The sequence below is a fragment of the Stegostoma tigrinum genome, chromosome 18, assembly GCF_030684315.1.
Source record: "Stegostoma tigrinum isolate sSteTig4 chromosome 18, sSteTig4.hap1, whole genome shotgun sequence".
Classification (NCBI taxonomy): Eukaryota; Metazoa; Chordata; class Chondrichthyes; order Orectolobiformes; family Stegostomatidae; genus Stegostoma; species Stegostoma tigrinum.
Genome location: NC_081371.1, coordinates 15,571,339 through 15,598,799, shown reverse-complemented (window position 1 = coordinate 15,598,799; position 27,461 = coordinate 15,571,339). Strand labels below are relative to the sequence as shown.

Genomic DNA, 27,461 nt, shown 5'->3' with positions numbered 1-27,461 from the left:
ACAGGGAGGGCGCGAGACAGGGAGGGCGCGAGACAGGGAGGGCGCGAGACAGGGAGGGCGCGAGACAGGGAGGGCGCGAGACAGGGAGGGCGCGAGACAGGGAGGGCGCGAGACAGGGAGGGCGCGAGACAGGGAGGGCGCGAGACAGGGAGGGCGCGAGACAGGGAGGGCGCGAGACAGGGAGGGCGCGAGACAGAGAGGGCGCGAGACAGAGAGGGCGCGAGACAGAGAGGGCGCGAGACAGAGAGGGCGCGAGACAGAGAGGGCGCGAGAGAGAGAGGGCGCGAGAGAGAGAGAGCGCGAGAGAGAGAGAGCGCGAGAGAGAGAGAGCGCGAGAGAGAGAGAGCGCGAGAGAGAGAGAGCGCGAGAGGGAGAGAGCGCGAGAGGGAGAGAGCGCGAGAGGGAGAGAGCGCGAGAGGGAGAGAGCGCGAGAGGGAGAGAGCGCGAGACAGAGAGACAGCGGGAGCGAGAGACAGCGGGAGCAAGAGACAGAGGGAGCGAGAGACAGAGGGAGCGAGAGACAGAGGGAGCGAGAGACAGAGGGAGCGAGAGACAGAGGGAGCGAGAGACAGAGAGAGCGCAAGAGCAGACAGCGAGAGAGCGCGAGACAGTGAGAGCGCAAGAGCAGACAGCGAGAGAGCGCGAGACAGTGAGAGCGCGAGACAGAGAGAGCGCGAGACAGAGAGAGCGCGAGACAGAGAGAGCGCGAGACAGAGAGAGCGCGAGACAGAGAGAGCGCGAGAGCGCGAGACAGAGAGAGCGCGAGACAGAGAGAGCGCGAGACAGAGAGAGCGCGAGACAGAGAGAGCGCGAGACAGAGAGAGCGCGAGACAGAGAGAGCGCGAGACAGAGAGAGCGCGAGACAGAGAGAGCGCGAGACAGAGAGAGCGCGCGAGAGCGCGAGACAGAGAGAGCGCGAGACAGAGAGAGCGCGAGACAGAGAGAGCGCGAGACAGAGAGAGCGCGAGACAGAGAGAGCGCGAGACAGAGAGAGCGCGAGAGAGAGAGAGCGCGAGACAGAGAGAGCGCGAGACAGAGAGAGCGCGAGACAGAGAGAGCGCGAGAGACAGCGAGAGAGCGCGAGAGACAGAGAGTGCAAGGCAGCGAGAGCGAGAGAGCGAGACAGAGAGAGCGCAAGAGCAGACAGTGAGAGAGAGCGAGAGAGAGAGAGAGCGCGCGCGAGAGAGAGAGCGCGAGAGAGAGACAGAGAGGTCGCAAGAGCAGACAGCGAGAGAGCGCGAGAGAGAGAGAGCGCGAGAGAGAGAGAGCGCGAGAGAGAGAGAGCGCGAGAGAGAGAGCGCGAGAGAGAGAGAGCGCGAGAGAGAGAGAGCGCGAGAGAGAGAGAGAGCGCGAGAGAGAGAGAGCGCGAGAGAGAGAGAGCGCGAGAGAGAGAGAGCGCGAGAGAGAGAGAGAGCGCGAGACAGAGAGAGAGAGCGAGACAGAGAGAGAGAGCGAGACAGAGAGAGAGAGCGAGACGGAGAGAGAGAGCGAGACGGAGAGAGCACGAGAGAGAGACAGAGAGAGCGCAAGAGCAGACAGCGAGAGAGCGCGAGAGAGAGAGAGCACGAGAGAGAGAGAGCGCGAGAGAGAGAGAGCGCGAGAGAGAGAGAGCGCAAGAGAGAGAGCGCGAGACAAAGAGAGCGCGAGACAGAGAGAGCGCGAGACAGAGAGAGCGCGAGACAGAGAGAGCGCGAGACAGAGAGAGCGCGAGACAGAGAGAGCGCGAGACAGAGAGAGCGCGAGACAGAGAGCGCGAGACAGAGAGAGCGCGAGACAGAGAGAGCGCGAGAGACAGCGAGAGAGCGCGAGAGACAGAGAGCGCAAGGCAGCGAGAGCGAGAGAGCGAGACAGAGAGAGCGCAAGAGCAGACAGTGAGAGAGAGCGAGAGAGAGAGAGAGAGCGCGCGCGAGAGAGAGAGCGCGAGAGAGAGACAGAGAGGTCGCAAGAGCAGACAGCGAGAGAGCGCGAGAGAGAGAGAGCGCGAGAGAGAGAGAGCGCGAGAGAGAGAGAGCGCGAGAGAGAGAGAGCGCGAGACAGAGAGAGCGCGAGACAGAGAGAGCGCGAGACAGAGAGAGCGCGAGACAGAGAGAGCGCGAGACAGAGAGAGCGCGAGACAGAGAGAGCGCGAGACAGAGAGAGCGCGAGACAGAGAGAGCGCGAGACAGAGAGAGCGCGAGAGACAGCGAGAGAGCGCGAGAGACAGAGAGCGCAAGGCAGCGAGAGCGAGAGAGCGAGACAGAGAGAGCGCAAGAGCAGACAGTGAGAGAGAGCGAGAGAGAGAGAGAGCGCGCGCGAGAGAGAGAGCGCGAGAGAGAGACAGAGAGGTCGCAAGAGCAGACAGCGAGAGAGCGCGAGAGAGAGAGAGCGCGAGAGAGAGAGAGCGCGAGAGAGAGAGAGCGCGAGAGAGAGAGAGCGCGAGAGAGAGAGAGCGCGAGAGAGAGAGAGCGCGATAGAGAGAGAGCGCGAGAGAGAGAGAGAGCGCGAGAGAGAGAGAGAGCGCGAGAGAGAGAGAGAGCGCGAGAGAGAGAGAGAGAGCGAGACAGAGAGAGAGAGCGAGACAGAGAGAGAGAGCGAGACGGAGAGAGCACGAGACAGAGAGAGCGCGAGACAGAGAGAGCGCGAGACAGAGAGAGCGCGAGACAGAGAGAGCGCGAGACAGAGAGAGCGCGAGACAGAGAGAGCGCGAGACAGAGAGAGCGCGAGACAGAGAGAGAGCGAGACAGAGAGAGAGCGAGACAGAGCGAGAGCGCGAGAGACAGCGAGAGAGCGCGAGACAGAGAGAGCGCAAGACACAGAGAGAGCGCGAGACAGAGAGAGCGAGAGAGCAAGGCAGCGAGAGCGAGAGTGCGAGAGAGCCCGAGACAGAGCGCGAGACACCGCGAGACAGCGCGAGACAGCGCGAGACAGCGCGACAGAGAGAGCGCAAGAGCAGACAGCGAGAGAGCGCAAGACAGCGAGAGCGCGAGACAGCGAGACTGCGAGAGCGCGAGAGAGCGCGAGAGTTCACGAGAGAGCGTGCGCGAGACAGAGAGCGAGACAGAGCGAGAGCGCGCGAGAGACAGCGAGAGCGCGCGAGAGACAGCGAGAGCGCGCGAGAGACAGCGAGAGAGCGCGAGAGACAGCGAGAGAGCGCGAGAGACAGCGAGAGAGCGCGAGACAGAGAGAGAGAGAGAGCGCGAGAAAGAGAGAGCGCGAGACAGCGAGAGCGCGAGACAGCGAGAGCGCGAGACAGCGAGAGCGCGAGACAGCGCGAGACAGAGAGAGAGCGCGAGACAGAGAGAGAGCGCGAGACAGAGAGAGAGCGCGAGACAGAGAGAGAGCGCGAGACAGAGGAAGAGCGCGAGACAGAGAGAGAGCGAAAGACAGAGAGAGAGCGAAAGACAGAGAGAGCGAAAGACAGCGAGAGCGCGAGAGAGCGAGAGCGCGAGAGAGCGAGAGCGCGAGAGAGCGAGAGCGAGAGACAGAGAGAGCGAGAGACAGAGAGAGCGAGAGACAGAGAGAGCGAGAGACAGAGAGAGCGAGAGACAGCGCGAGAGAGCGCAAGGCAGCGAGAGCGCGAGAGAGCGCGACAGAGAGAGCGCAAGAGCAGACAGCGAGAGAGCGCGAGACAGAGAGAGCGCGAGACAGAGAGAGCGCGAGACAGAGAGAGCGCGAGACAGAGAGAGCGCGAGAGAGAGAGCGCGAGAGAGAGAGAGCGCGAGAGAGAGAGAGCGCGAGACAGAGAGAGCGCGAGACAGAGAGAGCGCGAGACAGAGAGAGCGCGAGACAGAGAGAGCGCGAGACAGAGGGAACGCGAGACAGAGGGAACGCGAGACAGAGGGAACGCGAGACAGAGGGAACGCGAGACAGAGAGAACGCGAGACAGAGAGAACGCGAGACAGAGAGAACGCGAGACAGAGAGAACGCGAGACAGAGAGAGCGTGAGAGACAGCGAGAGAGTGCGAGAGACAGAGAGAGCGAGAGAGCGCGAGAGCGCAAGGCAGCGAGAGCGCGAGAGCGAGACAAAGAGAGCGCAAGAGCAGACAGTGAGAGAGAGCGAGAGAGAGAGAGCGAGCGCGTGAGAGAGAGAGAGCGAGAGAGAGAGCGCGCGAGACAGAGAGAGAGCGCGAGACAGAGAGAGAGCGCGAGACAGAGAGAGAGCGCGAGACAGAGAGAGCGCGAGACAGAGAGAGACAGAGAGATCGCAAGAGCAGACAGCGAGAGAGCGCGAGAGAGAGAGAGAGCGCGAGAGAGAGAGAGAGCGCGAGAGGGAGAGAGCGCGAGAGGGAGAGAGCGCGAGAGGGAGAGAGCGCGAGAGGGAGAGGGCGCGAGAGGGAGAGGGCGCGAGAGGGAGAGGGCGCGAGACAGGGAGGGCGCGAGACAGGGAGGGCGCGAGACAGGGAGGGCGCGAGACAGGGAGGGCGCGAGACAGGGAGGGCGCGAGACAGGGAGGGCGCGAGACAGGGAGGGCGCGTGACAGGGAGGGCGCGTGACAGGGAGGGCGCGTGACAGGGAGGGCGCGAGACAGGGAGGGCGCGAGACAGGGAGGGCGCGAGACAGGGAGGGCGCGAGACAGGGAGGGCGCGAGACAGGGAGGGCGCGAGACAGGGAGGGCGCGAGACAGGGAGGGCGCGAGACAGGGAGGGCGCGAGACAGGGAGGGCGCGAGACAGGGAGGGCGCGAGACAGGGAGGGCGCGAGACAGGGAGGGCGCGAGACAGGGAGGGCGCGAGACAGGGAGGGCGCGAGACAGGGAGGGCGCGAGACAGGGAGGGCGCGAGACAGGGAGGGCGCGAGACAGAGAGGGCGCGAGACAGAGAGGGCGCGAGACAGAGAGGGCGCGAGACAGAGAGGGCGCGAGACAGAGAGGGCGCGAGAGAGAGAGAGCGCGAGAGAGAGAGAGCGCGAGAGAGAGAGAGCGCGAGAGAGAGAGAGCGCGAGAGGGAGAGAGCGCGAGAGGGAGAGAGCGCGAGAGGGAGAGAGCGCGAGAGGGAGAGAGCGCGAGAGGGAGAGAGCGCGAGAGGGAGAGAGCGCGAGACAGAGAGACAGCGGGAGCGAGAGACAGCGGGAGCGAGAGACAGAGGGAGCGAGAGACAGAGGGAGCGAGAGACAGAGGGAGCGAGAGACAGAGGGAGCGCAAGAGCAGACAGCGAGAGAGCGCGAGACAGTGAGAGCGCAAGAGCAGACAGCGAGAGAGCGCGAGACAGTGAGAGCGCGAGACAGAGAGAGCGCGAGACAGTGAGAGCGCGAGACAGTGAGAGCGCGAGACAGAGAGAGCGCGAGACAGAGAGAGCGCGAGACAGAGAGAGCGCGAGACAGAGAGAGCGCGAGACAGAGAGAGCGCGAGACAGAGAGAGCGCGAGAGCGCGAGACAGAGAGAGCGCGAGACAGAGAGAGCGCGAGACAGAGAGAGCGCGAGACAGAGAGAGCGCGAGACAGAGAGAGCGCGAGACAGAGAGAGCGTGAGACAGAGAGAGCGCGAGACAGAGAGAGCGCGCGAGAGCGCGAGACAGAGAGAGCGCGAGACAGAGAGAGCGCGAGACAGAGAGAGCGCGAGACAGAGAGAGCGCGAGAGAGAGAGAGCGCGAGAGCGCGAGACAGAGAGAGCGCGAGACAGAGAGAGCGCGAGACAGAGAGAGCGCGAGACAGAGAGAGCGCGAGACAGAGAGAGCGCGAGACAGAGAGAGCGCGAGACAGAGAGAGCGCGAGACAGAGAGAGCGCGAGACAGAGAGAGCGCGAGAGCAAGGCGGCGAGAGCAAGAGAGCGCGAGAGAGCGAAAGACAGCGAGAGCGCGAGAGAGCGAGAGAGCGAGAGAGCGAGAGACAGAGAGAGCGAGAGACAGAGAGAGCGAGAGACAGAGAGAGAGAGAGCGAGAGACAGAGAGAGCGAGAGACAGCGCGAGAGAGCGCAAGGCAGCGAGAGCACGAGAGAGCGCGACAGAGAGAGCGCAAGAGCAGACAGCGAGAGAGCGCGAGACAGAGAGAGCGCGAGACAGAGAGAGCGCGAGACAGAGAGAGCGCGAGACAGAGAGAGCGCGAGACAGAGAGAGCGCGAGACAGAGAGAGCGCGAGAGACAGCGAGAGAGCGCGAGAGACAGAGAGTGCAAGGCAGCGAGAGCGAGAGAGCGAGACAGAGAGAGCGCAAGAGCAGACAGTGAGAGAGAGCGAGAGAGAGAGAGAGCGCGCGCGAGAGAGAGAGCGCGAGAGAGAGACAGAGAGGTCGCAAGAGCAGACAGCGAGAGAGCGCGAGAGAGAGAGAGCGCGAGAGAGAGAGAGCGCGAGAGAGAGAGAGCGCGAGAGAGAGAGAGCGCGAGAGAGAGAGAGCGCGAGAGAGAGAGAGCGCGAGAGAGAGAGCGCGAGAGAGAGAGAGCGCGAGAGAGAGAGAGCGCGAGAGAGAGAGAGCGCGAGAGAGAGAGAGAGCGCGAGAGAGAGAGAGCGCGAGAGAGAGAGAGCGCGAGAGAGAGAGAGAGCGCGAGACAGAGAGAGAGAGCGAGACAGAGAGAGAGAGCGAGACAGAGAGAGAGAGCGAGACGGAGAGAGAGAGCGAGACGGAGAGAGCACGAGAGAGAGACAGAGAGAGCGCAAGAGCAGACAGCGAGAGAGCGCGAGAGAGAGAGAGCACGAGAGAGAGAGAGCGCGAGAGAGAGAGAGCGCGAGAGAGAGAGAGCGCAAGAGAGAGAGCGCGAGACAAAGAGAGCGCGAGACAGAGAGAGCGCGAGACAGAGAGAGCGCGAGACAGAGAGAGCGCGAGACAGAGAGAGCGCGAGACAGAGAGAGCGCGAGACAGAGAGAGCGCGAGACAGAGAGAGCGCGAGACAGAGAGAGCGCGAGACAGAGAGAGCGCGAGACAGAGAGAGCGCGAGACAGAGAGAGCGCGAGAGACAGCGAGAGAGCGCGAGAGACAGAGAGCGCAAGGCAGCGAGAGCGAGAGAGCGAGACAGAGAGAGCGCAAGAGCAGACAGTGAGAGAGAGCGAGAGAGAGAGAGAGCGCGCGCGAGAGAGAGAGCGCGAGAGAGAGACAGAGAGGTCGCAAGAGCAGACAGCGAGAGAGCGCGAGAGAGAGAGAGCGCGAGAGAGAGAGAGCGCGAGAGAGAGAGAGCGCGAGAGAGAGAGAGCGCGAGAGAGAGAGAGAGCGCGAGAGAGAGAGAGAGCGCGAGAGAGAGAGAGAGAGCGAGACAGAGAGAGAGAGCGAGACAGAGAGAGAGAGCGAGACAGAGAGAGAGAGCGAGACGGTGAGAGCACGAGAGAGAGACAGAGAGAGCGCAAGAGCAGACAGCGAGAGAGCGCGAGAGAGAGAGAGCGCGAGAGAGAGAGAGCGCGAGAGAGAGAGAGCGCGAGAGAGAGAGAGCGCGAGAGAGAGAGAGCGCGAGAGAGAGAGAGCGCGAGAGAGAGAGAGCGCGAGAGAGAGAGAGCGCGAGAGAGAGAGAGCGCGAGAGAGAGAGAGCGCGAGAGAGAGAGCGAGAGAGAGAGCGCGCGAGACAGAGAGAGCGCGAGACAGAGAGAGCGCGAGACAGAGAGAGCGCGAGACAGAGAGAGCGCGAGACAGAGAGAGCGCGAGACAGAGAGAGCGCGAGACAGAGAGAGCGCGAGACAGAGCGAGAGCGCGAGAGACAGCGAGAGAGCGCGAGACAGAGAGAGCGCAAGACACAGAGAGAGCGCGAGACAGAGAGAGCGAGAGAGCAAGGCAGCGAGAGCGAGAGTGCGAGAGAGCCCGAGACAGAGCGCGAGACACCGCGAGACAGCGCGAGACAGCGCGAGACAGCGCGACAGAGAGAGCGCAAGAGCAGACAGCGAGAGAGCGCAGGACAGCGAGAGCGCGAGACAGCGAGACTGCGAGAGCGCGAGAGAGCGCGAGAGTTCACGAGAGAGCGTGCGCGAGACAGAGAGCGAGACAGAGCGAGAGCGCGCAAGAGACAGCGAGAGCGCGCGAGAGACAGCGAGAGCGCGCGAGAGACAGCGAGAGCGCGCGAGAGACAGCGAGAGCGCGCGAGAGACAGCGAGAGAGCGCGAGAGACAGCGAGAGAGCGCGAGAGACAGCGAGAGAGCGCGAGACAGAGAGAGAGAGAGAGCGCGAGAAAGAGAGAGCGCGAGACAGCGAGAGCGCGAGACAGCGAGAGCGCGAGACAGCGAGAGCGCGAGACAGCGAGAGCGCGAGACAGCGCGAGACAGAGAGAGAGCGCGAGACAGAGAGAGAGCGCGAGACAGAGGAAGAGCGCGAGACAGAGAGAGAGCGAAAGACAGAGAGAGAGCGAAAGACAGAGAGAGCGAAAGACAGCGAGAGCGCGAGAGAGCGAGAGCGCGAGAGAGCGAGAGCGAGAGACAGAGAGAGCGAGAGACAGAGAGAGCGAGAGACAGAGAGAGCGAGAGACAGCGCGAGAGAGCGCAAGGCAGCGAGAGCGCGAGAGAGCGCGACAGAGAGAGCGCAAGAGCAGACAGCGAGAGAGCGCGAGACAGAGAGAGCGCGAGACAGAGAGAGCGCGAGACAGAGAGAGCGCGAGACAGAGAGAGCGCGAGACAGAGAGAGCGCGAGACAGAGAGAGCGCGAGAGAGAGAGCGCGAGAGAGAGAGCGCGAGACAGAGAGAGCGCGAGACAGAGAGAGCGCGAGACAGAGAGAGCGCGAGACAGAGGGAACGCGAGACAGAGGGAACGCGAGACAGAGGGAACGCGAGACAGAGAGAACGCGAGACAGAGAGAACGCGAGACAGAGAGAACGCGAGACAGAGAGAGCGTGAGAGACAGCGAGAGAGTGCGAGAGACAGAGAGAGCGAGAGAGCGCGAGAGCGCAAGGCAGCGAGAGCGCGAGAGCGAGACAAAGAGAGCGCAAGAGCAGACAGTGAGAGAGAGCGAGAGAGAGAGAGCGAGCGCGTGAGAGAGAGAGAGCGAGAGAGAGAGCGCGCGAGACAGAGAGAGAGCGCGAGACAGAGAGAGAGCGCGAGACAGAGAGAGAGCGCGAGACAGAGAGAGAGCGCGAGACAGAGAGAGAGCGCGAGACAGAGAGAGAGCGCGAGACAGAGAGAGAGCGCGAGACAGAGAGAGAGCGCGAGACAGAGAGAGACAGAGAGATCGCAAGAGCAGACAGCGAGAGAGCGCGAGAGAGAGAGAGAGCGCGAGAGAGAGAGAGAGCGCGAGAGGGAGAGAGCGCGAGAGGGAGAGAGCGCGAGAGGGAGAGAGCGCGAGAGGGAGAGGGCGCGAGAGGGAGAGGGCGCGAGAGGGAGAGGGCGCGAGAGGGAGAGGGCGCGAGAGGGAGAGGGCGCGAGACAGGGAGGGCGCGAGACAGGGAGGGCGCGAGACAGGGAGGGCGCGAGACAGGGAGGGCGCGAGACAGGGAGGGCGCGAGACAGGGAGGGCGCGAGACAGGGAGGGCGCGTGACAGGGAGGGCGCGTGACAGGGAGGGCGCGTGACAGGGAGGGCGCGTGACAGGGAGCGCGCGTGACAGGGAGGGCGCGAGACAGGGAGGGCGCGAGACAGGGAGGGCGCGAGACAGGGAGGGCGCGAGACAGGGAGGGCGCGAGACAGGGAGGGCGCGAGACAGGGAGGGCGCGAGACAGGGAGGGCGCGAGACAGGGAGGGCGCGAGACAGGGAGGGCGCGAGACAGAGAGACAGCGGGAGCGAGAGACAGCGGGAGCGAGAGACAGAGGGAGCGAGAGACAGAGGGAGCGAGAGACAGAGGGAGCGAGAGACAGAGAGAGCGCAACAGCAGACAGCGAGAGAGCGCGAGACAGCGAGAGCGCGAGACAGCGAGAGCGCGAGACAGTGAGAGCGCGAGACAGTGAGAGCGCGAGAGCGCGAGACAGAGAGAGCGCAAGAGCAGACAGCGAGAGAGCGCGAGACAGTGAGAGCGCGAGACAGAGAGAGCACGAGACAGAGAGAGCGCGAGACAGAGAGAGCGCGAGACAGAGAGAGCGCGAGACAGAGAGAGGGCGAGACAGAGAGAGCGCGAGACAGAGAGAGCGCGAGACAGAGAGAGCGCGAGACAGAGAGAGCGCGAGACAGAGAGAGCGCGAGACAGAGAGAGCGCGAGACAGAGAGAGCGCGAGAGCGCGAGACAGAGAGAGCGCGAGAGCGCGAGACAGAGAGAGCGCGAGAGCGCGAGACAGAGAGAGCGCGAGAGCGCGAGACAGAGAGAGCGCGAGAGCGCGAGACAGAGAGAGCGCGAGACAGAGAGAGCACAAGAGCAGACAGCGAGAGAGCGCGAGACAGAGAGAGCGCGAGACAGAGAGAGCGCGAGACAGAGAGAGCGCGAGACAGAGAGAGCGCGAGACAGAGAGAGCGCGAGACAGAGAGAGCGCGAGACAGAGAGAGCGCGAGACAGAGAGAGCGCGAGACAGAGAGAGCGCGAGACAGAGAGAGCGCGAGACAGAGAGAGCGCGAGAGCAAGGCGGCGAGAGCAAGAGAGCGCGAGAGAGCGAAAGACAGCGAGAGCGCGAGAGAGCGAGAGCGCGAGAGAGCGAGAGCGCGAGAGAGCGAGAGAGCGAGAGAGAGAGAGAGAGAGAGAGAGAGAGAGAGAGAGAGAGAGAGAGAGCGAGAGAGAGAGAGAGCGAGAGACAGAGAGAGCGAGAGACAGAGAGAGCGAGAGACAGAGAGAGCGAGAGACAGAGAGAGCGAGAGACAGAGAGAGCGAGAGACAGCGCGAGAGAGCGCAAGGCAGCGAGAGCACGAGAGAGCGCGACAGAGAGAGCGCAAGAGCAGACAGTGAGAGAGCGCAAGACAGAGAGAGCGCGAGACAGAGAGAGCGCGAGACAGAGAGAGCGCGAGACAGAGAGAGCGCGAGACAGAGAGAGCGCGAGACAGAGAGAGCGCGAGACAGAGAGAGCGCGAGACAGAGAGAGCGCGAGACAGAGAGAGCGCGAGACAGAGAGAGCGCGAGAGACAGCGAGAGAGCGCGAGAGACAGAGAGAGCGCGAGAGACAGAGAGAGCGCGAGAGACAGAGAGCGCAAGGCAGCGAGAGCGAGAGAGCGAGACAGAGACAGCGCAAGAGCAGACAGTGAGAGAGAGCGCGCGCGAGAGAGAGCGCGCGCGAGAGAGAGAGCGCGCGAGAGAGAGAGCGCGAGAGAGAGAGAGCGCGAGAGAGAGACAGAGAGGTCGCAAGAGCAGACAGCGAGAGAGAGAGAGCGCGAGAGAGAGAGAGCGCGAGAGAGAGAGAGCGCGAGAGAGAGAGAGCGCGAGAGAGAGAGCGCGAGAGAGAGAGAGCGCGAGAGAGAGAGAGCGCGAGAGAGAGAGAGCGCGAGAGAGAGAGAGCGCGAGAGAGAGAGAGCGCGAGAGAGAGAGAGAGCGCGAGAGAGAGAGAGCGAGACAGAGAGAGAGCGCGCGAGAGAGAGAGAGCGCGAGAGAGAGAGAGCGCGAGAGAGAGAGAGCGCGAGAGAGAGAGAGCGCGAGGGAGAGAGAGCGCGACGGAGAGAGCACGAGAGAGAGACAGAGAGAGCGCAAGAGCAGACAGCGAGAGAGCGCGAGAGAGAGAGAGCGCGAGAGAGAGAGCGCGAGAGAGAGAGAGCGCGAGAGAGAGAGAGCGCGAGAGAGAGAGAGAGAGCGCGAGAGAGAGAGAGAGAGCGAGACGGAGAGAGAGAGCGAGACGGAGAGAGCGCGAGAGAGAGACAGAGAGAGCGCAACAGCAGGCAGCGAGAGAGCGCGAGAGAGAGAGCGCGAGAGACAGAGAGAGCGCGAGACAGAGAGAGCGCGAGACAGAGAGAGCGCGAGACAGAGAGAGCGCGAGACAGAGTGAGCGCGAGACAGAGAGAGCGCGAGACAGAGAGAGCGCGAGACAGAGAGAGCGCGAGACAGAGAGAGCGCGAGACAGAGAGAGCGCGAGACAGACAGAGCGCGAGACAGACAGAGCGCGAGACAGACAGAGCGCGAGACAGACAGAGCGCGAGACAGACAGAGCGCGAGACAGAGACAGCGCGAGACAGAGAGAGCGCGAGAGCAAGGCAGCGAGCGCGAGAGAGCGCGAGACAGAGAGCGCGAGGCAGAGAAAGCGCGAGACAGAGAGAGCGCGAGACAGAGAGAGCGCGAGACAGAGAGAGCGCGAGAGAGAGACAGAGAGATCGCAAGAGCAGACAGCGAGAGAGCGCGCAAGAGAGAGAGCGCGAGAGAGAGAGAGAGCGCGAGACGGAGAGAGAGAGCGAGACGGAGAGAGAGAGCGAGACGGAGAGAGAGAGCGAGACGGAGAGAGAGAGCGAGACGGAGAGAGAGAGCGAGACGGAGAGAGCGCGAGAGAGAGACAGAGAGAGCGCAAGAGCAGACAGCGAGAGAGCGCAAGAGAGAGAGAGAGAGCGAGACAGAGAGAGAGAGAGAGAGCGCGCAATGGAGAGAGAGCGAGACAGAGAGAGCGCGAGAGCGCGAGACAGAGAGAGCGCGAGACAGAGAGAGCGCGAGACAGAGAGAGCGCGAGACAGAGAGAGCGCGAGACAGAGAGAGCGCGAGACAGAGAGAGCGCGAGACAGAGAGAGCGCGAGACAGAGAGAGCGCGAGACAGAGAGAGCGCGAGAGCGCGAGACAGAGAGAGCGCGAGACAGAGAGAGCGCGAGAGCGCGAGACAGAGAGAGCGCGAGAGCGCGAGACAGAGAGAGCGCGAGAGCGCGAGACAGAGAGAGCGCGAGACAGAGAGAGCGCGAGACAGAGAGAGCGCGAGACAGAGAGAGCGCGAGACAGAGAGAGCGCGAGACAGAGAGAGCGCGAGACAGAGAGAGCGCGAGACAGAGAGAGCGCGAGAGCAAGGCGGCGAGAGCAAGAGAGCGTGAGAGAGCGAAAGACAGCGAGAGCGCGAGAGAGCGAGAGCGCGAGAGAGCGAGAGCGCGAGAGAGCGAGAGAGCGAGAGAGCGAGAGAGCGAGAGAGCGAGAGAGCGAGAGAGCGAGAGAGCGAGAGACAGAGAGACAGAGAGAGCGAGAGACAGAGAGAGCGAGAGACAGAGAGAGCGAGAGACAGAGAGAGCGAGAGACAGAGAGAGCGAGAGACAGCGCGAGAGAGCGCAAGGCAGCGAGAGCGCGAGAGAGCGCGACAGAGAGAGCGCAAGAGCAGACAGCGAGAGAGCGCGAGACAGAGAGAGCGCGAGACAGAGAGAGCGCGAGACAGAGAGAGCGCGAGACAGAGAGAGCGCGAGACAGAGAGAGCGCGAGACAGAGAGAGCGCGAGACAGAGAGAGCGCGAGACAGAGAGAGCGCGAGACAGAGAGAGCGCGAGACAGAGAGAGCGCGAGACAGAGAGAGCGCAAGACAGAGAGAGCGCAAGACAGAGAGAGCGCAAGACAGAGAGAGCGCGAGAGACAGCGAGAGAGCGCGAGAGACAGAGAGAGCGCGAGAGACAGTGAGAGCGCGAGAGACAGTGAGAGCGCGAGAGACAGAGAGAGCGCGAGAGACAGAGAGAGCGCGAGAGACAGAGAGCGCAAGGCAGCGAGAGCGAGAGAGCGAGACAGAGAGAGCGCAAGAGCAGACAGTGAGAGAGAGCGAGAGAGAGAGAGAGCGCACGCGAGAGAGAGAGCGCGCGAGAGAGAGAGAGCGCGCGAGAGAGAGAGCGCGAGAGAGAGAGAGCGCGAGAGAGAGACAGAGAGGTCGCAAGAGCAGACAGCGAGAGAGAGAGAGCGCGAGAGAGAGAGAGCGCGAGAGAGAGAGCGCGAGAGAGAGAGAGCGCGAGAGAGAGAGAGAGAGCGCGAGAGAGAGAGAGAGCGCGAGAGAGAGAGAGAGCGCGAGAGAGAGAGAGAGCGCGAGAGACAGAGAGAGCGCGAGAGAGAGACAGAGCGCGAGAGAGAGAGAGAGCGCGAGAGAGAGAGAGCGAGACAGAGAGAGAGAGCGAGACAGAGAGAGAGAGCGAGACGGAGAGAGCACGAGAGAGAGACAGAGAGAGCGCAAGAGCAGACAGCGAGAGAGCGCGAGAGAGAGAGGGCGCGAGAGAGAGAGCGCGAGAGAGAGAGAGCGCGAGAGAGAGAGCGCGAGAGAGAGAGAGCGCGAGAGAGAGAGAGAGCGCGAGAGAGAGAGAGCGCGAGAGAGAGAGAGAGCGCGAGAGAGAGAGAGCGAGACAGAGAGAGAGAGCGAGACAGAGAGAGAGAGCGAGACAGAGAGAGAGAGCGAGACGGAGAGAGCGCGAGTGAGAGACAGAGAGAGCGCAAGAGCAGACAGCGAGAGAGCGCGAGAGAGAGAGAGCGCGAGAGACAGAGAGAGCGCGAGAGACAGAGAGAGCGCGAGAGACAGAGAGAGCGCGAGAGACAGAGAGAGCGCGAGAGACAGAGAGAGTGCGAGACAGAGAGAGCGCGAGACAGAGAGAGCGCGAGACAGAGAGAGCGCGAGACAGAGAGACAGCGGGAGCGAGAGACAGCGGGAGCGAGAGACAGCGGGAGCGAGAGACAGCGGGAGCGAGAGACAGAGGGAGCGAGAGACAGAGGGAGCGAGAGACAGAGGGAGCGCGTGAGCGCGAAACAGAGAGAGCGCAAGAGCAGACAGCGAGAGAGAGCGAGACAGACAGAGCGCGAGACAGACAGAGCGCGAGACAGACAGAGCGCGAGACAGACAGAGCGCGAGACAGACAGAGCGCGAGAGACAGCGAGAGAGCGCGAGAGACAGAGAGAGCGCGAGAGACAGTGAGAGCGCGAGAGACAGTGAGAGCGCGAGAGACAGAGAGAGCGCGAGAGACAGAGAGAGCGCGAGAGACAGAGAGCGCAAGGCAGCGAGAGCGAGAGAGCGAGACAGAGAGAGCGCAAGAGCAGACAGTGAGAGAGAGCGAGAGAGAGAGAGAGCGCACGCGAGAGAGAGAGCGCGCGAGAGAGAGAGCGCGAGAGAGAGAGAGCGCGAGAGAGAGACAGAGAGGTCGCAAGAGCAGACAGCGAGAGAGAGAGAGCGCGAGAGAGAGAGAGCGCGAGAGAGAGAGCGCGAGAGAGAGAGAGCGCGAGAGAGAGAGAGAGCGCGAGAGAGAGAGAGAGCGCGAGAGAGAGAGAGAGCGCGAGAGACAGAGAGAGCGCGAGAGAGAGACAGAGCGCGAGAGAGAGAGAGAGCGCGAGAGAGAGAGAGAGCGCGAGAGAGAGAGAGAGCGCGAGAGAGAGAGAGCGAGACAGAGAGAGAGAGCGAGACAGAGAGAGAGAGCGAGACGGAGAGAGCACGAGAGAGAGACAGAGAGAGCGCAAGAGCAGACAGCGAGAGAGCGCGAGAGAGAGAGGGCGCGAGAGAGAGAGCGCGAGAGAGAGAGAGCGCGAGAGAGAGAGCGCGAGAGAGAGAGAGCGCGAGAGAGAGAGAGCGCGAGAGAGAGAGAGCGCGAGAGAGAGAGAGCGCGAGAGAGAGAGAGAGCGCGAGAGAGAGAGAGCGAGACAGAGAGAGAGAGCGAGACAGAGAGAGAGAGCGAGACAGAGAGAGAGAGCGAGACGGAGAGAGCGCGAGTGAGAGACAGAGAGAGCGCAAGAGCAGACAGCGAGAGAGCGCGAGAGAGAGAGAGCGCGAGAGACAGAGAGAGCGCGAGAGACAGAGAGAGCGCGAGAGACAGAGAGAGCGCGAGAGACAGAGAGAGCGCGAGACAGAGAGAGCGCGAGACAGAGAGACAGCGGGAGCGAGAGACAGCGGGAGCGAGAGACAGCGGGAGCGAGAGACAGCGGGAGCGAGAGACAGAGGGAGCGAGAGACAGAGGGAGCGAGAGACAGAGGGAGCGAGAGACAGAGGGAGCGAGAGACAGAGGGAGCGAGAGACAGAGGGAGCGAGAGACAGCGGGAGCGAGAGACAGCGGGAGCGAGAGACAGAGGGAGCGAGAGACAGAGGGAGCGAGAGACAGAGGGAGCGAGAGACAGAGGGAGCGAGAGACAGAGGGAGCGAGAGACAGAGGGAGCGCGTGAGCGCGAAACAGAGAGAGCGCAAGAGCAGACAGCGAGAGAGAGCGAGACAGACAGAGCGCGAGACAGACAGAGCGCGAGACAGACAGAGCGCGAGACAGACAGAGCGCGAGACAGACAGAGCGCGAGACAGACAGAGCGCGAGACAGACAGAGCGCGAGACAGAGAGAGCGCGAGAGCAAGGCAGCGAGCGCGAGAGAGCGCGAGACAGAGAGCGCGAGGCAGAGAAAGCGCGAGACAGAGAGAGCGCGAGACAGAGAGAGCGCGAGAGAGAGACAGAGAGATCGCAAGAGCAGACAGCGAGAGAGCGCGCAAGAGTGAGAGAGCGAGACGGAGAGAGAGAGCGAGACGGAGAGAGAGAGCGAGACGGAGAGAGAGAGCGAGACGGAGAGAGAGAGCGAGACGGAGAGAGAGAGCGAGACGGAGAGAGCGCGAGAGAGAGACAGAGAGAGCGCAAGAGCAGACAGCGAGAGAGCGCGAGAGAGAGAGAGCGCGAGAGAGAGAGAGCGCGAGAGAGAGAGAGCGCGAGAGAGAGAGAGCGCGAGAGAGAGAGAGCGCGAGAGAGAGAGAGCGCGAGAGAGAGAGAGAGAGCGAGAGAGAGAGAGAGAGCGAGAGAGAGAGAGAGAGCGAGACAGAGAGAGAGAGCGAGACAGAGAGAGAGAGCGAGACAGAGGGAGAGAGCGAGACAGAGGGAGAGAGCGAGACAGAGGGAGAGAGCGAGACAGAGGGAGAGAGCGAGACAGAGAGAGAGAGCGAGACAGAGAGAGAGAGCGAGACAGAGAGAGCGCGAGAGAGAGACAGAGAGAGCGCAAGACCAGACAGCGAGAGAGCGCGAGAGAGAGAGAGCGCGCGAGAGAGAGAGAGCGCGCGAGAGAGAGAGAGCGCGAGAGAGAGAGAGAGCGCGAGAGAGAGAGAGAGAGCGAGACAGAGAGAGAGAGAGAGCGAGACAGAGAGAGAGAGCGAGACAGAGAGAGAGAGCGAGACGGAGAGAGCGCGAGAGAGAGACAGAGAGAGCGCAAGAGCAGACAGCGAGAGAGAGAGAGCGCGAGACAGAGAGAGAGCGCGAGACAGAGAGAGAGCGCGAGACAGAGAGAGAGCGCGAGACAGAGAGAGAGCGCGAGACAGAGAGAGCGCGAGACAGAGAGAGCGCGAGACAGAGAGACAGCGGGAGCGAGAGACAGCGGGAGCGAGAGACAGCGGGAGCGAGAGACAGAGGGAGCGAGAGACAGAGGGAGCGAGAGACAGAGCGAGCGCGTGAGCGCGAGACAGAGAGAGCGCAAGAGCAGACAGCGAGAGAGTGCGAGACAGAGAGAGCGCGAGACAGTGAGAGCGCGAGACAGAGAGAGCGCGAGACAGAGAGAGCGCGAGACAGAGAGAGCGCGAGACAGAGAGAGCGCGAGACAGAGAGAGCGCGAGACAGAGAGAGCGAGAGAGCAAGGCAGCGAGAGCGAGAGTGCGAGAGAGCCCGAGACACAGCGCGAGACAGCGCGAGACAGCGCGAGACAGCGCGACAGAGAGAGCGCAAGAGCAGACAGCGAGAGAGCGCGAGACTGCGAGAGCGCGAGACTGCGAGAGCGCGAGACTGCGAGAGCGCGAGACTGCGAGAGGGAGCAAGGCAGCAAGAGCGCGAGAGTTCGCGAGAGAGCGCGCGCGAGACAGAGAGCGCGCGAGACAGAGAGAGAGCGAGACAGAGAGAGAGCGAGACAGAGAGAGAGCGAGACAGAGAGAGAGCGAGACAGAGAGAGAGCGAGACAGAGCGAGAGCGCGAGAGACAGCGAGAGAGCGCGAGTGACAGCGAGAGAGCGCGAGTGACAGCGAGAGAGCGCGAGACAGAGAGAGCGCGAGACAAGAGAGAGCGCGAGACAGAGAGAGCGAGAGAGCAAGGCAGCGAGAGCGAGAGTGCGAGAGAGCCCGAGACAGAGCGCGAGAGAGCGCGAGACAGCGCGAGAGAGCGCGAGACAGCGCGAGACAGCGCGAGACAGCGCGAGACAGCGCGAGACAGCGCGAGACAGCGCGAGAGAGCGCGAGAGAGCGCGAGAGAGCGCGAGACAGCGCGAGACAGCGCGAGAGAGCGCGAGAGAGCGCGAGAGAGCGCGAGACAGCGCGAGACAGCGCGAGAGAGCGCGAGAGAGCGCGAGAGAGCGCGAGACAGCGCGAGACAGCGCGAGACAGCGCGAGACAGCGCGAGACAGCGCGAGACAGCGCGACAGAGAGAGCGCAAGAGCAGACAGCGAGAGAGCGCGAGACAGAGAGACAGCGAGAGCGCGAGACAGCGAGAGCGCGAGACAGCGAGAGCGCGAGACAGCGAGAGCGCGAGACTGCGAGAGCGCGAGACTGCGAGAGCGCGAGACTGCGAGAGAGAGCAAGGCAGCAAGAGCGCGAGAGAGCGCGAGAGTTCACGAGAGAGCGTGCGCGAGACAGAGAGTGCGCGAGACAGAGAGAGAGCGAGACAGAGAGAGAGCGAGACAGAGCGAGAGCGCGAGAGACAGCGAGAGAGCGCGAGAGACAGCGAGAGACAGCGAGAGCGCGAGACAGAGAGAGAGCGCGAGACAGAGAGAGAGCGCGAGACAGAGAGAGAGAGAGAGCGCGAGAAAGAGAGAGCGCGAGACAGCGAGAGCGCGAGACAGCGCGAGACAGCGCGAGACAGAGAGAGAGCGCGAGACAGAGAGAGAGCGCGAGACAGAGAGAGAGCGCGAGACAGAGAGAGAGCGCGAGAGAGCGAGAGAGCGAAAGACAGCGAGAGCGCGAAAGACAGCGAGAGACAGAGAGAGCGAGAGACAGAGAGAGCGAGAGACAGAGAGAGCGAGAGACAGAGAGAGCGAGAGACAGAGAGAGCGAGAGACAGCGCGAGAGAGCGCAAGGCAGCGAGAGCGCGAGAGAGCGCGAGACAGCGCGAGACAGCGCGAGACAGCGCGAGAGAGCGCGAGAGAGCGCGAGAGAGCGCGAGAGAGCGCGAGAGAGCGCGAGAGAGCGCGAGACAGCGCGAGACAGCGCGAGACAGCGCGAGAGAGCGCGAGAGAGCGCGAGACAGCGCGAGACAGCGCGAGAGAGCGCGAGAGAGCGCGAGACAGCGCGAGACAGCGCGAGACAGCGCGAGACAGCGCGAGACAGCGCGAGACAGCGCGACAGAGAGAGCGCAAGAGCAGACAGCGAGAGAGCGCGAGACAGAGAGACAGCGAGAGCGCGAGACAGCGAGAGCGCGAGACAGCGAGAGCGCGAGACTGCGAGAGCGCGAGACTGCGAGAGCGCGAGACTGCGAGAGAGAGCAAGGCAGCAAGAGCGCGAGAGAGCGCGAGAGTTCACGAGAGAGCGTGCGCGAGACAGAGAGTGCGCGAGACAGAGAGAGAGCGAGACAGAGAGAGAGCGAGACAGAGCGAGAGCGCGAGAGACAGCGAGAGAGCGCGAGAGACAGCGAGAGACAGCGAGAGCGCGAGACAGAGAGAGAGCGCGAGACAGAGAGAGAGCGCGAGACAGAGAGAGAGAGAGAGCGCGAGAAAGAGAGAGCGCGAGACAGCGAGAGCGCGAGACAGCGCGAGACAGCGCGAGACAGAGAGAGAGCGCGAGACAGAGAGAGAGCGCGAGACAGAGAGAGAGCGCGAGACAGAGAGAGAGCGCGAGAGAGCGAGAGAGCGAAAGACAGCGAGAGCGCGAAAGACAGCGAGAGACAGAGAGAGCGAGAGACAGAGAGAGCGAGAGACAGAGAGAGCGAGAGACAGAGAGAGCGAGAGACAGCGCGAGAGAGCGCAAGGCAGCGAGAGCGCAAGAGAGCGCGACAGAGAGAGCGCAAGAGCAGACCGCGAGAGAGCGCGAGACAGAGAGAGCGCGAGACAGAGAGAGCGCGAGACAGAGAGAGCGCGAGACAGAGAGAGCGCGAGACAGAGAGAGCGCGAGACAGAGAGAGCGCGAGACAGAGGGAGCGCGAGACAGAGGGAGCGCGAGACAGAGGGAGCGCGAGACAGAGGGAGCGCGAGACAGAGGGAGCGCGAGACAGAGGGAGCGCGAGACAGAGGGAGCGCGAGACAGAGGGAGCGCGAGACAGAGGGAGCGCGAGACAGAGGGAGCGCGAGACAGAGGGAGCGCGAGACAGAGGGAGCGCGAGACAGAGGGAGCGCGAGACAGAGGGAGCGCGAGACAGAGGGAGCGCGAGACAGAGAGCGCGCGAGACAGAGAGAGCGCGAGACAGAGAGAGCGCGAGACAGAGAGAGCGCGAGACAGAGAGAACGCGAGACAGAGAGAACGCGAGACAGAGAGAGCGTGAGACAGAGAGAGCGTGAGACAGAGAGAGCGTGAGAGACAGCGAGAGAGAGCGAGAGAGCGCGAGAGCGCGAGAGCGCGAGAGCGCAAGGCAGCGAGAGCGCGAGAGCGAGACAAAGAGAGCGCAAGAGCAGACAGTGAGAGAGAGCGAGAGAGAGAGAGCGAGCGCGTGAGAGAGAGAGCGCGAGAGAGAGAGAGAGCGCGCGCGAGAGACAGAGAGCGCGCGAGAGAGAGAGAGCGCGAGACAGAGAGAGAGCGCGAGACAGAGAGAGAGCGCGAGACAGAGAGAGAGCGCGAGACAGCGCGAGACAGCGCGAGACAGCGCGAGAGAGCGCGAGAGAGCGCGAGAGAGCGCGAGAGAGCGCGAGAGAGCGCGAGACAGCGCGAGAGAGCGCGAGAGAGCGCGAGACAGCGCGAGACAGCGCGAGAGAGCGCGAGAGAGCGCGAGACAGCGCGAGACAGCGCGAGACAGCGCGAGACAGCGCGAGACAGCGCGAGACAGCGCGACAGAGAGAGCGCAAGAGCAGACAGCGAGAGAGCGCGAGACAGAGAGACAGCGAGAGCGCGAGACAGCGAGAGCGCGAGACAGCGAGAGCGCGAGACTGCGAGAGCGCGAGACTGCGAGAGCGCGAGACTGCGAGAGCGCGAGACTGCGAGAGAGAGCAAGGCAGCAAGAGCGCGAGAGAGCGCGAGAGTTCACGAGAGAGCGTGCGCGAGACAGAGAGTGCGCGAGACAGAGAGAGAGCGAGACAGAGAGAGAGCGAGACAGAGCGAGAGCGCGAGAGACAGCGAGAGAGCGCGAGAGACAGCGAGAGACAGCGAGAGCGCGAGACAGAGAGAGAGCGCGAGACAGAGAGAGAGCGCGAGACAGAGAGAGAGAGAGAGCGCGAGAAAGAGAGAGCGCGAGACAGCGAGAGCGCGAGACAGCGCGAGACAGCGCGAGACAGAGAGAGAGCGCGAGACAGAGAGAGAGCGCGAGACAGAGAGAGAGCGCGAGACAGAGAGAGAGCGCGAGAGAGCGAGAGAGCGCGAGAGAGCGAGAGAGCGAAAGACAGCGAGAGCGCGAAAGACAGCGAGAGACAGAGAGAGCGAGAGACAGAGAGAGCGAGAGACAGAGAGAGCGAGAGACAGAGAGAGCGAGAGACAGAGAGAGCGAGAGACAGCGCGAGAGAGCGCAAGGCAGCGAGAGCGCAAGAGAGCGCGACAGAGAGAGCGCAAGAGCAGACCGCGAGAGAGCGCGAGACAGAGAGAGCGCGAGACAGAGAGAGCGCGAGACAGAGAGAGCGCGAGACAGAGAGAGCGCGAGACAGAGAGAGCGCGAGACAGAGAGAGCGCGAGACAGAGAGAGCGCGAGACAGAGGGAGCGCGAGACAGAGGGAGCGCGAGACAGAGGGAGCGCGAGACAGAGGGAGCGCGAGACAGAGGGAGCGCGAGACAGAGGGAGCGCGAGACAGAGGGAGCGCGAGACAGAGGGAGCGCGAGACAGAGGGAGCGCGAGACAGAGGGAGCGCGAGACAGAGGGAGCGCGAGACAGAGGGAGCGCGAGACAGAGGGAGCGCGAGACAGAGGGAGCGCGAGACAGAGGGAGCGCGAGACAGAGGGAGCGCGAGACAGAGGGAGCGCGAGACAGAGAGCGCGCGAGACAGAGAGAGCGCGAGACAGAGAGAGCGCGAGACAGAGAGAACGCGAGACAGAGAGAACGCGAGACAGAGAGAACGCGAGACAGAGAGAGCGTGAGACAGAGAGAGCGTGAGACAGAGAGAGCGTGAGAGACAGCGAGAGAGAGCGAGAGAGCGCGAGAGCGCGAGAGCGCGAGAGCGCAAGGCAGCGAGAGCGCGAGAGCGAGACAAAGAGAGCGCAAGAGCAGACAGTGAGAGAGAGCGAGAGAGAGAGAGCGAGCGCGTGAGAGAGAGAGCGCGAGAGAGAGAGAGAGCGCGCGCGAGAGACAGAGAGCGCGCGAGAGAGAGAGAGCGCGAGACAGAGAGAGAGCGCGAGACAGAGAGAGAGCGCGAGACAGAGAGAGAGCGCGAGACAGAGAGAGAGCGCGAGACAGAGAGAGAGCGCGAGACAGAGAGAGAGCGCGAGACAGAGAGAGAGCGCGAGACAGAGAGAGACAGAGAGATCGCAAGAGCAGACAGCGAGAGAGCGCGAGAGAGAGAGAGCGCGAGAGAGAGAGAGCGCGAGAGAGAGAGCGCGAGAGAGAGAGAGCGCGAGAGAGAGAGAGCGCGAGAGAGAGAGAGCGCAGAGAGAGAGAGAGCGCGAGAGAGAGAGAGCGCGAGAGAGAGAGAGCGCGAGAGGGAGGGAGCGCGAGAGGGAGGGAGCGCGAGAGGGAGGGAGCGCGAGAGGGAGGGAGAGAGCAAGAGAGAGAGAGAGCAAGAGAGAGAGAGCGCAAGAGAGAGAGAGGGCGCGAGACAGAGAGGGCGCGAGACAGAGAGGGCGCGAGACAGAGAGGGCGCGAGACAGAGAGGGCGCGAGACAGAGAGGGCGCGAGACAGAGACGGCGCGAGACAGAGACGGCGCGAGACAGAGAGGGCGCGAGACAGAGAGGGCGCGAGACAGAGAGGGCGCGAGACAGAGAGGGCGCGAGACAGAGAGGGCGCGAGACAGAGAGGGCGCGAGACAGAGAGAGCGCGAGACAGAGAGAGCGCGAGACAGAGAGAGCGCGAGACAGAGAGAGCGCGAGACAGAGAGAGCGGGAGCGAGAGACAGCGGGAGCGAGAGACAGCGGGAGCGAGAGACAGAGGGAGCGAGAGACAGAGGGAGCGAGAGACAGAGGGAGCGAGAGACAGAGGGAGCGAGAGACAGAGGGAGCGAGAGACAGAGGGAGCGAGAGACAGAGGGAGCGAGAGACAGAGGGAGCGAGAGACAGAGAGAGCGCGAGACAGAGAGAGCGCGAGACAGAGAGAGCGCGAGACAGAGAGAGCGCGAGACAGAGAGAGCGCGAGACAGAGAGAGCGCGAGACAGAGAGAGCGCGAGACAGAGAGAGCGCGAGACAGAGAGAGCGCGAGACAGAGAGAGCGCGAGACAGAGAGAGCGCAAGAGCAGACAGCGAGAGAGCGCGAGACAGAGAGAGCGCGAGACAGAGAGAGCGCGAGACAGAGAGAGCGCGAGACAGAGAGAGCGCGAGACAGAGAGAGCGCGAGACAGAGAGAGCGCGAGACAGAGAGAGCGCGAGACAGAGAGAGCGCAAGAGCAGACAGCGAGAGAGCGCGAGAGCAGACAGCGAGAGAGCGCGAGACAGTGAGAGCGCGAGACAGTGAGAGCGCGAGACAGAGAGAGCGCGAGACAGAGAGAGCGCGAGACAGAGAGAGCGCGAGACAGAGAGAGCGCGAGAGCAAGGCAGCGAGCGCGAGAGAGCGCGAGACAGAGAGCGCGAGGCAGAGAAAGCGCGAGACAGAGAGAGCGCGAGACAGAGAGAGCGCGAGAGAGAGACAGAGAGATCGCAAGAGCAGACAGCGAGGGAGCGCGCAAGAGAGAGAGCGCGAGAGAGAGAGAGAGAGCGAGACGGAGAGAGAGAGCGAGACGGAGAGAGAGAGCGAGACGGAGAGAGAGAGCGAGACGGAGAGAGCGCGAGAGAGAGACAGAGAGAGCGCAAGAGCAGACAGCGAGAGAGCGCGAGAGAGAGAGAGCGCGAGAGCGCGAGACAGAGAGAGCGCGAGACAGAGAGAGCGCGAGACAGAGAGAGCGCGAGACAGAGAGAGCGCGAGACAGAGAGAGCGCGAGACAGAGAGAGCGCGAGACAGAGAGAGCGCGAGACAGAGAGAGCGCGAGACAGAGAGAGCGCGAGACAGAGAGAGCGCGAGAGCGCGAGACAGAGAGAGCGCGAGAGCGCGAGACAGAGAGAGCGCGAGAGCGCGAGACAGAGAGAGCGCGAGACAGAGAGAGCGCAAGAGCAGACAGCGAGAGAGCGCGAGACAGAGAGAGCGCGAGACAGAGAGAGCGCGAGACAGAGAGAGCGCGAGACAGAGAGAGCGCGAGACAGAGAGAGCGCGAGAGCAAGGCGGCGAGAGCAAGAGAGCGCGAGAGAGCGAAAGACAGCGAGAGCGCGAGAGCGCGAGAGAGCGAGAGAGAGAGAGCGAGAGACAGAGAGAGCGAGAGACAGAGAGAGCGAGAGACAGAGAGAGCGAGAGACAGAGAGAGCGAGAGACAGAGAGAGCGAGAGACAGCGCGAGAGAGCGCAAGGCAGCGAGAGCACGAGAGAGCGCGACAGAGAGAGCGCAAGAGCAGACAGCGAGAGAGCGCGAGACAGAGAGAGCGCGAGACAGAGAGAGCGCGAGACAGAGAGAGCGCGAGACAGAGAGAGCGCGAGACAGAGAGAGCGCGAGACAGAGAGAGCGCGAGAGACAGCGAGAGAGCGCGAGAGACAGAGAGAGCGCGAGAGACAGAGAGAGCGCGAGAGACAGAGAGAGCGCGAGAGACAGAGAGCGCAAGGCAGCGAGAGCGAGAGAGCGAGACAGAGAGAGCGCAAGAGCAGACAGTGAGAGAGAGCGAGAGAGAGAGAGAGCGCGCGCGAGAGAGAGAGCGCGCGAGAGAGAGAGCGCGAGAGAGAGAGAGCGCGAGAGAGAGAGAGCGCGAGAGAGAGAGAGCGCGAGAGAGAGAGAGCGCGAGAGAGAGAGAGCGCGAGAGAGAGAGAGCGCGAGAGAGAGACAGAGAGGTCGCAAGAGCAGACAGCGAGAGAGCGCGAGAGAGAGAGAGCGCGAGAGAGAGAGAGCGCGAGAGAGAGAGAGCGCGAGAGAGAGAGAGCGCGAGAGAGAGAGAGAGCGCGAGAGAGAGAGAGAGCGCGAGAGAGAGAGAGAGCGCGAGAGAGAGAGAGAGCGCGAGAGAGAGAGAGAGAGCGCGAGAGAGAGAGAGCGAGACAGAGAGAGAGAGCGAGACGGAGAGAGCACGAGAGAGAGACAGAGAGAGGGCAAGAGCAGACAGCGAGAGAGCGCGAGAGAGAGAGAGCGCGAGAGAGCGAGAGCGCGAGAGAGCGAGAGCGCGAGAGAGAGAGCGCGAGAGAGAGAGAGCGCGAGAGAGAGAGCGCGAGAGAGAGAGAGCGCGAGAGAGAGAGAGAGAGCGCGAGACGGAGAGAGAGAGCGATAGACGGCGAGAGAGAGCGAGACGGAGAGAGAGAGCGAGACGGAGAGAGAGAGCGAGACGGAGAGAGAGAGCGAGACGGAGAGAGAGAGCGAGACGGAGAGAGCGCGAGAGAGAGACAGAGAGAGCGCAAGAGCAGACAGCGAGAGAGCGCGAGAGAGAGAGCGCGAGAGAGAGAGAGCGCGAGAGAGAGAGAGAGAGAGAGCGCGAGAGAGAGAGAGCGCGAGAGAGAGAGAGCGCGAGAGAGAGACAGCGCGAGAGAGAGACAGCGCGAGAGAGAGACAGCGCGAGAGAGAGAGAGAGAGCGCGAGAGAGAGAGAGAGAGCGCGAGAGAGAGAGAGAGAGCGCGAGAGAGAGAGAGCGAGACAGAGAGAGAGAGCGAGACAGAGAGAGAGAGCGAGACAGAGAGAGAGAGCGAGACGGAGAGAGCGCGAGTGAGAGACAGAGAGAGCGCAAGAGCAGACAGCGAGAGAGCGCGAGAGAGAGAGAGAGCGCGAGAGACAGAGAGAGCGCGAGAGACAGAGAGAGCGCGAGACAGAGAGAGCGCGAGACAGAGAGAGCGCGAGACAGAGAGACAGCGGGAGCGAGAGACAGCGGGAGCGAGAGACAGCGGGAGCGAGAGACAGCGGGAGCGAGAGACAGAGGGAGCGAGAGACAGAGGGAGCGAGAGACAGAGGGAGCGAGAGACAGAGGGAGCGAGAGACAGAGAGAGCGCAAGAGCAGACAGCGAGAGAGAGCGAGACAGTGAGAGCGCGAGACAGAGAGAGCGCGAGACAGAGAGAGCGCGAGACAGAGAGAGCGCGAGACAGAGAGAGCGCGAGACAGAGAGAGCGCGAGACAGAGAGAGCGCGAGACAGAGAGAGCGCGAGACAGACAGAGCGCGAGACAGACAGAGCGCGAGACAGAGAGAGCGCGAGAGCAAGGCAGCGAGAGCAAGAGAGCGTGAGAGAGCGAAAGACAGCGAGAGCGCGAGAGAGAGAGAGCGCGAGAGAGAGAGAGAGAGCGCGAGACGGAGAGAGAGAGCGATAGACGGCGAGAGAGAGCGAGACGGCGAGAGAGAGCGAGACGGAGAGAGAGAGCGAGACGGAGAGAGAGAGCGAGACGGAGAGAGAGAGCGAGACGGAGAGAGAGAGCGAGACGGAGAGAGAGAGCGAGACGGAGAGAGCGCGAGAGAGAGACAGAGAGAGCGCAAGAGCAGACAGCGAGAGAGCGCAAGAGAGAGAGAGAGAGCGAGACAGAGAGAGAGAGAGAGCGCGCAATGGAGAGAGAGCGAGACAGAGAGAGCGCGAGAGCAGACAGCGAGAGAGCGCAAGAGAGAGAGAGAGCGCGAGACAGAGAGAGCGCGAGACAGAGAGAGCGCGAGACAGAGAGAGCGCGAGACAGAGAGAGCGCGAGACAGAGAGAGCGCGAGACAGAGAGAGCGCGAGACAGAGAGAGCGCGAGACAGAGAGAGCGCGAGACAGAGAGAGCGCGAGAGCGCGAGACAGAGAGAGTGCGAGACAGAGAGAGCGCGAGAGCGCGAGACAGAGAGAGCGCGAGAGCGCGAGACAGAGAGAGCGCGAGACAGAGAGAGCGCGAGACAGAGAGAGCGCGAGACAGAGAGAGCGCGAGACAGAGAGAGCGCGAGACAGAGAGAGCGCGAGACAGAGAGAGCGCGAGACAGAGAGAGCGCGAGACAGAGAGAGCGCGAGACAGAGAGAGCGCGAGACAGAGAGAGCGCGAGACAGAGAGAGCGCGAGACAGAGAGAGCGCGAGAGCAAGGCGGCGAGAGCAAGAGAGCGTGAGAGAGCGAAAGACAGCGAGAGCGCGAGAGAGCGAGAGAGCGAGAGAGCGAGAGAGCGAGAGAGCGAGAGAGCGAGAGAGCGAGAGACAGAGAGAGCGAGAGAGCGAGAGAGCGAGAGAGCGAGAGAGCGAGAGACAGAGAGAGCGAGAGACAGAGAGAGCGAGAGACAGAGAGAGCGAGAGACAGAGAGAGCGAGAGACAGAGAGAGCGAGAGACAGAGAGAGCGAGAGACAGAGAGAGCGAGAGACAGAGAGAGCGAGAGACAGAGAGAGCGAGAGACAGCGCGAGAGAGCGCAAGGCAGCGAGAGCGCGAGAGAGCGCGACAGAGAGAGCGCAAGAGCAGACAGCGAGAGAGCGCGAGACAGAGAGAGCGCGAGACAGAGAGAGCGCGAGACAGAGAGAGCGCGAGACAGAGAGAGCGCGAGACAGAGAGAGCGCGAGACAGAGAGAGCGCGAGACAGAGAGAGCGCGAGACAGAGAGAGCGCAAGACAGAGAGAGCGCGAGAGACAGCGAGAGAGCGCGAGAGACAGAGAGAGCGCGAGAGACAGTGAGAGCGCGAGAGAC

General features: G+C 63.1%; 2 protein-coding genes across 6 annotated transcripts in view; one reads left to right on the top strand and one right to left on the bottom strand.

The window, feature by feature from the left end:
• The window catches only part of aass (aminoadipate-semialdehyde synthase), a 158,507-nt gene that overhangs the window by 48,548 nt on the left and 82,498 nt on the right, over window positions 1-27,461 (bottom strand). The gene's annotated exons all lie outside the window — the stretch shown is intronic.
• LOC132210717 (RNA-binding protein 25-like) lies at window positions 5,761-6,180 on the top strand (the record flags this gene model as incomplete). The annotated part of the gene is made up of 2 exons (XM_059652618.1): window positions 5,761-5,802; window positions 6,136-6,180. Coding segments are annotated over 2 exons (87 nt in total), but the record flags the coding sequence as incomplete, so codon positions are not given.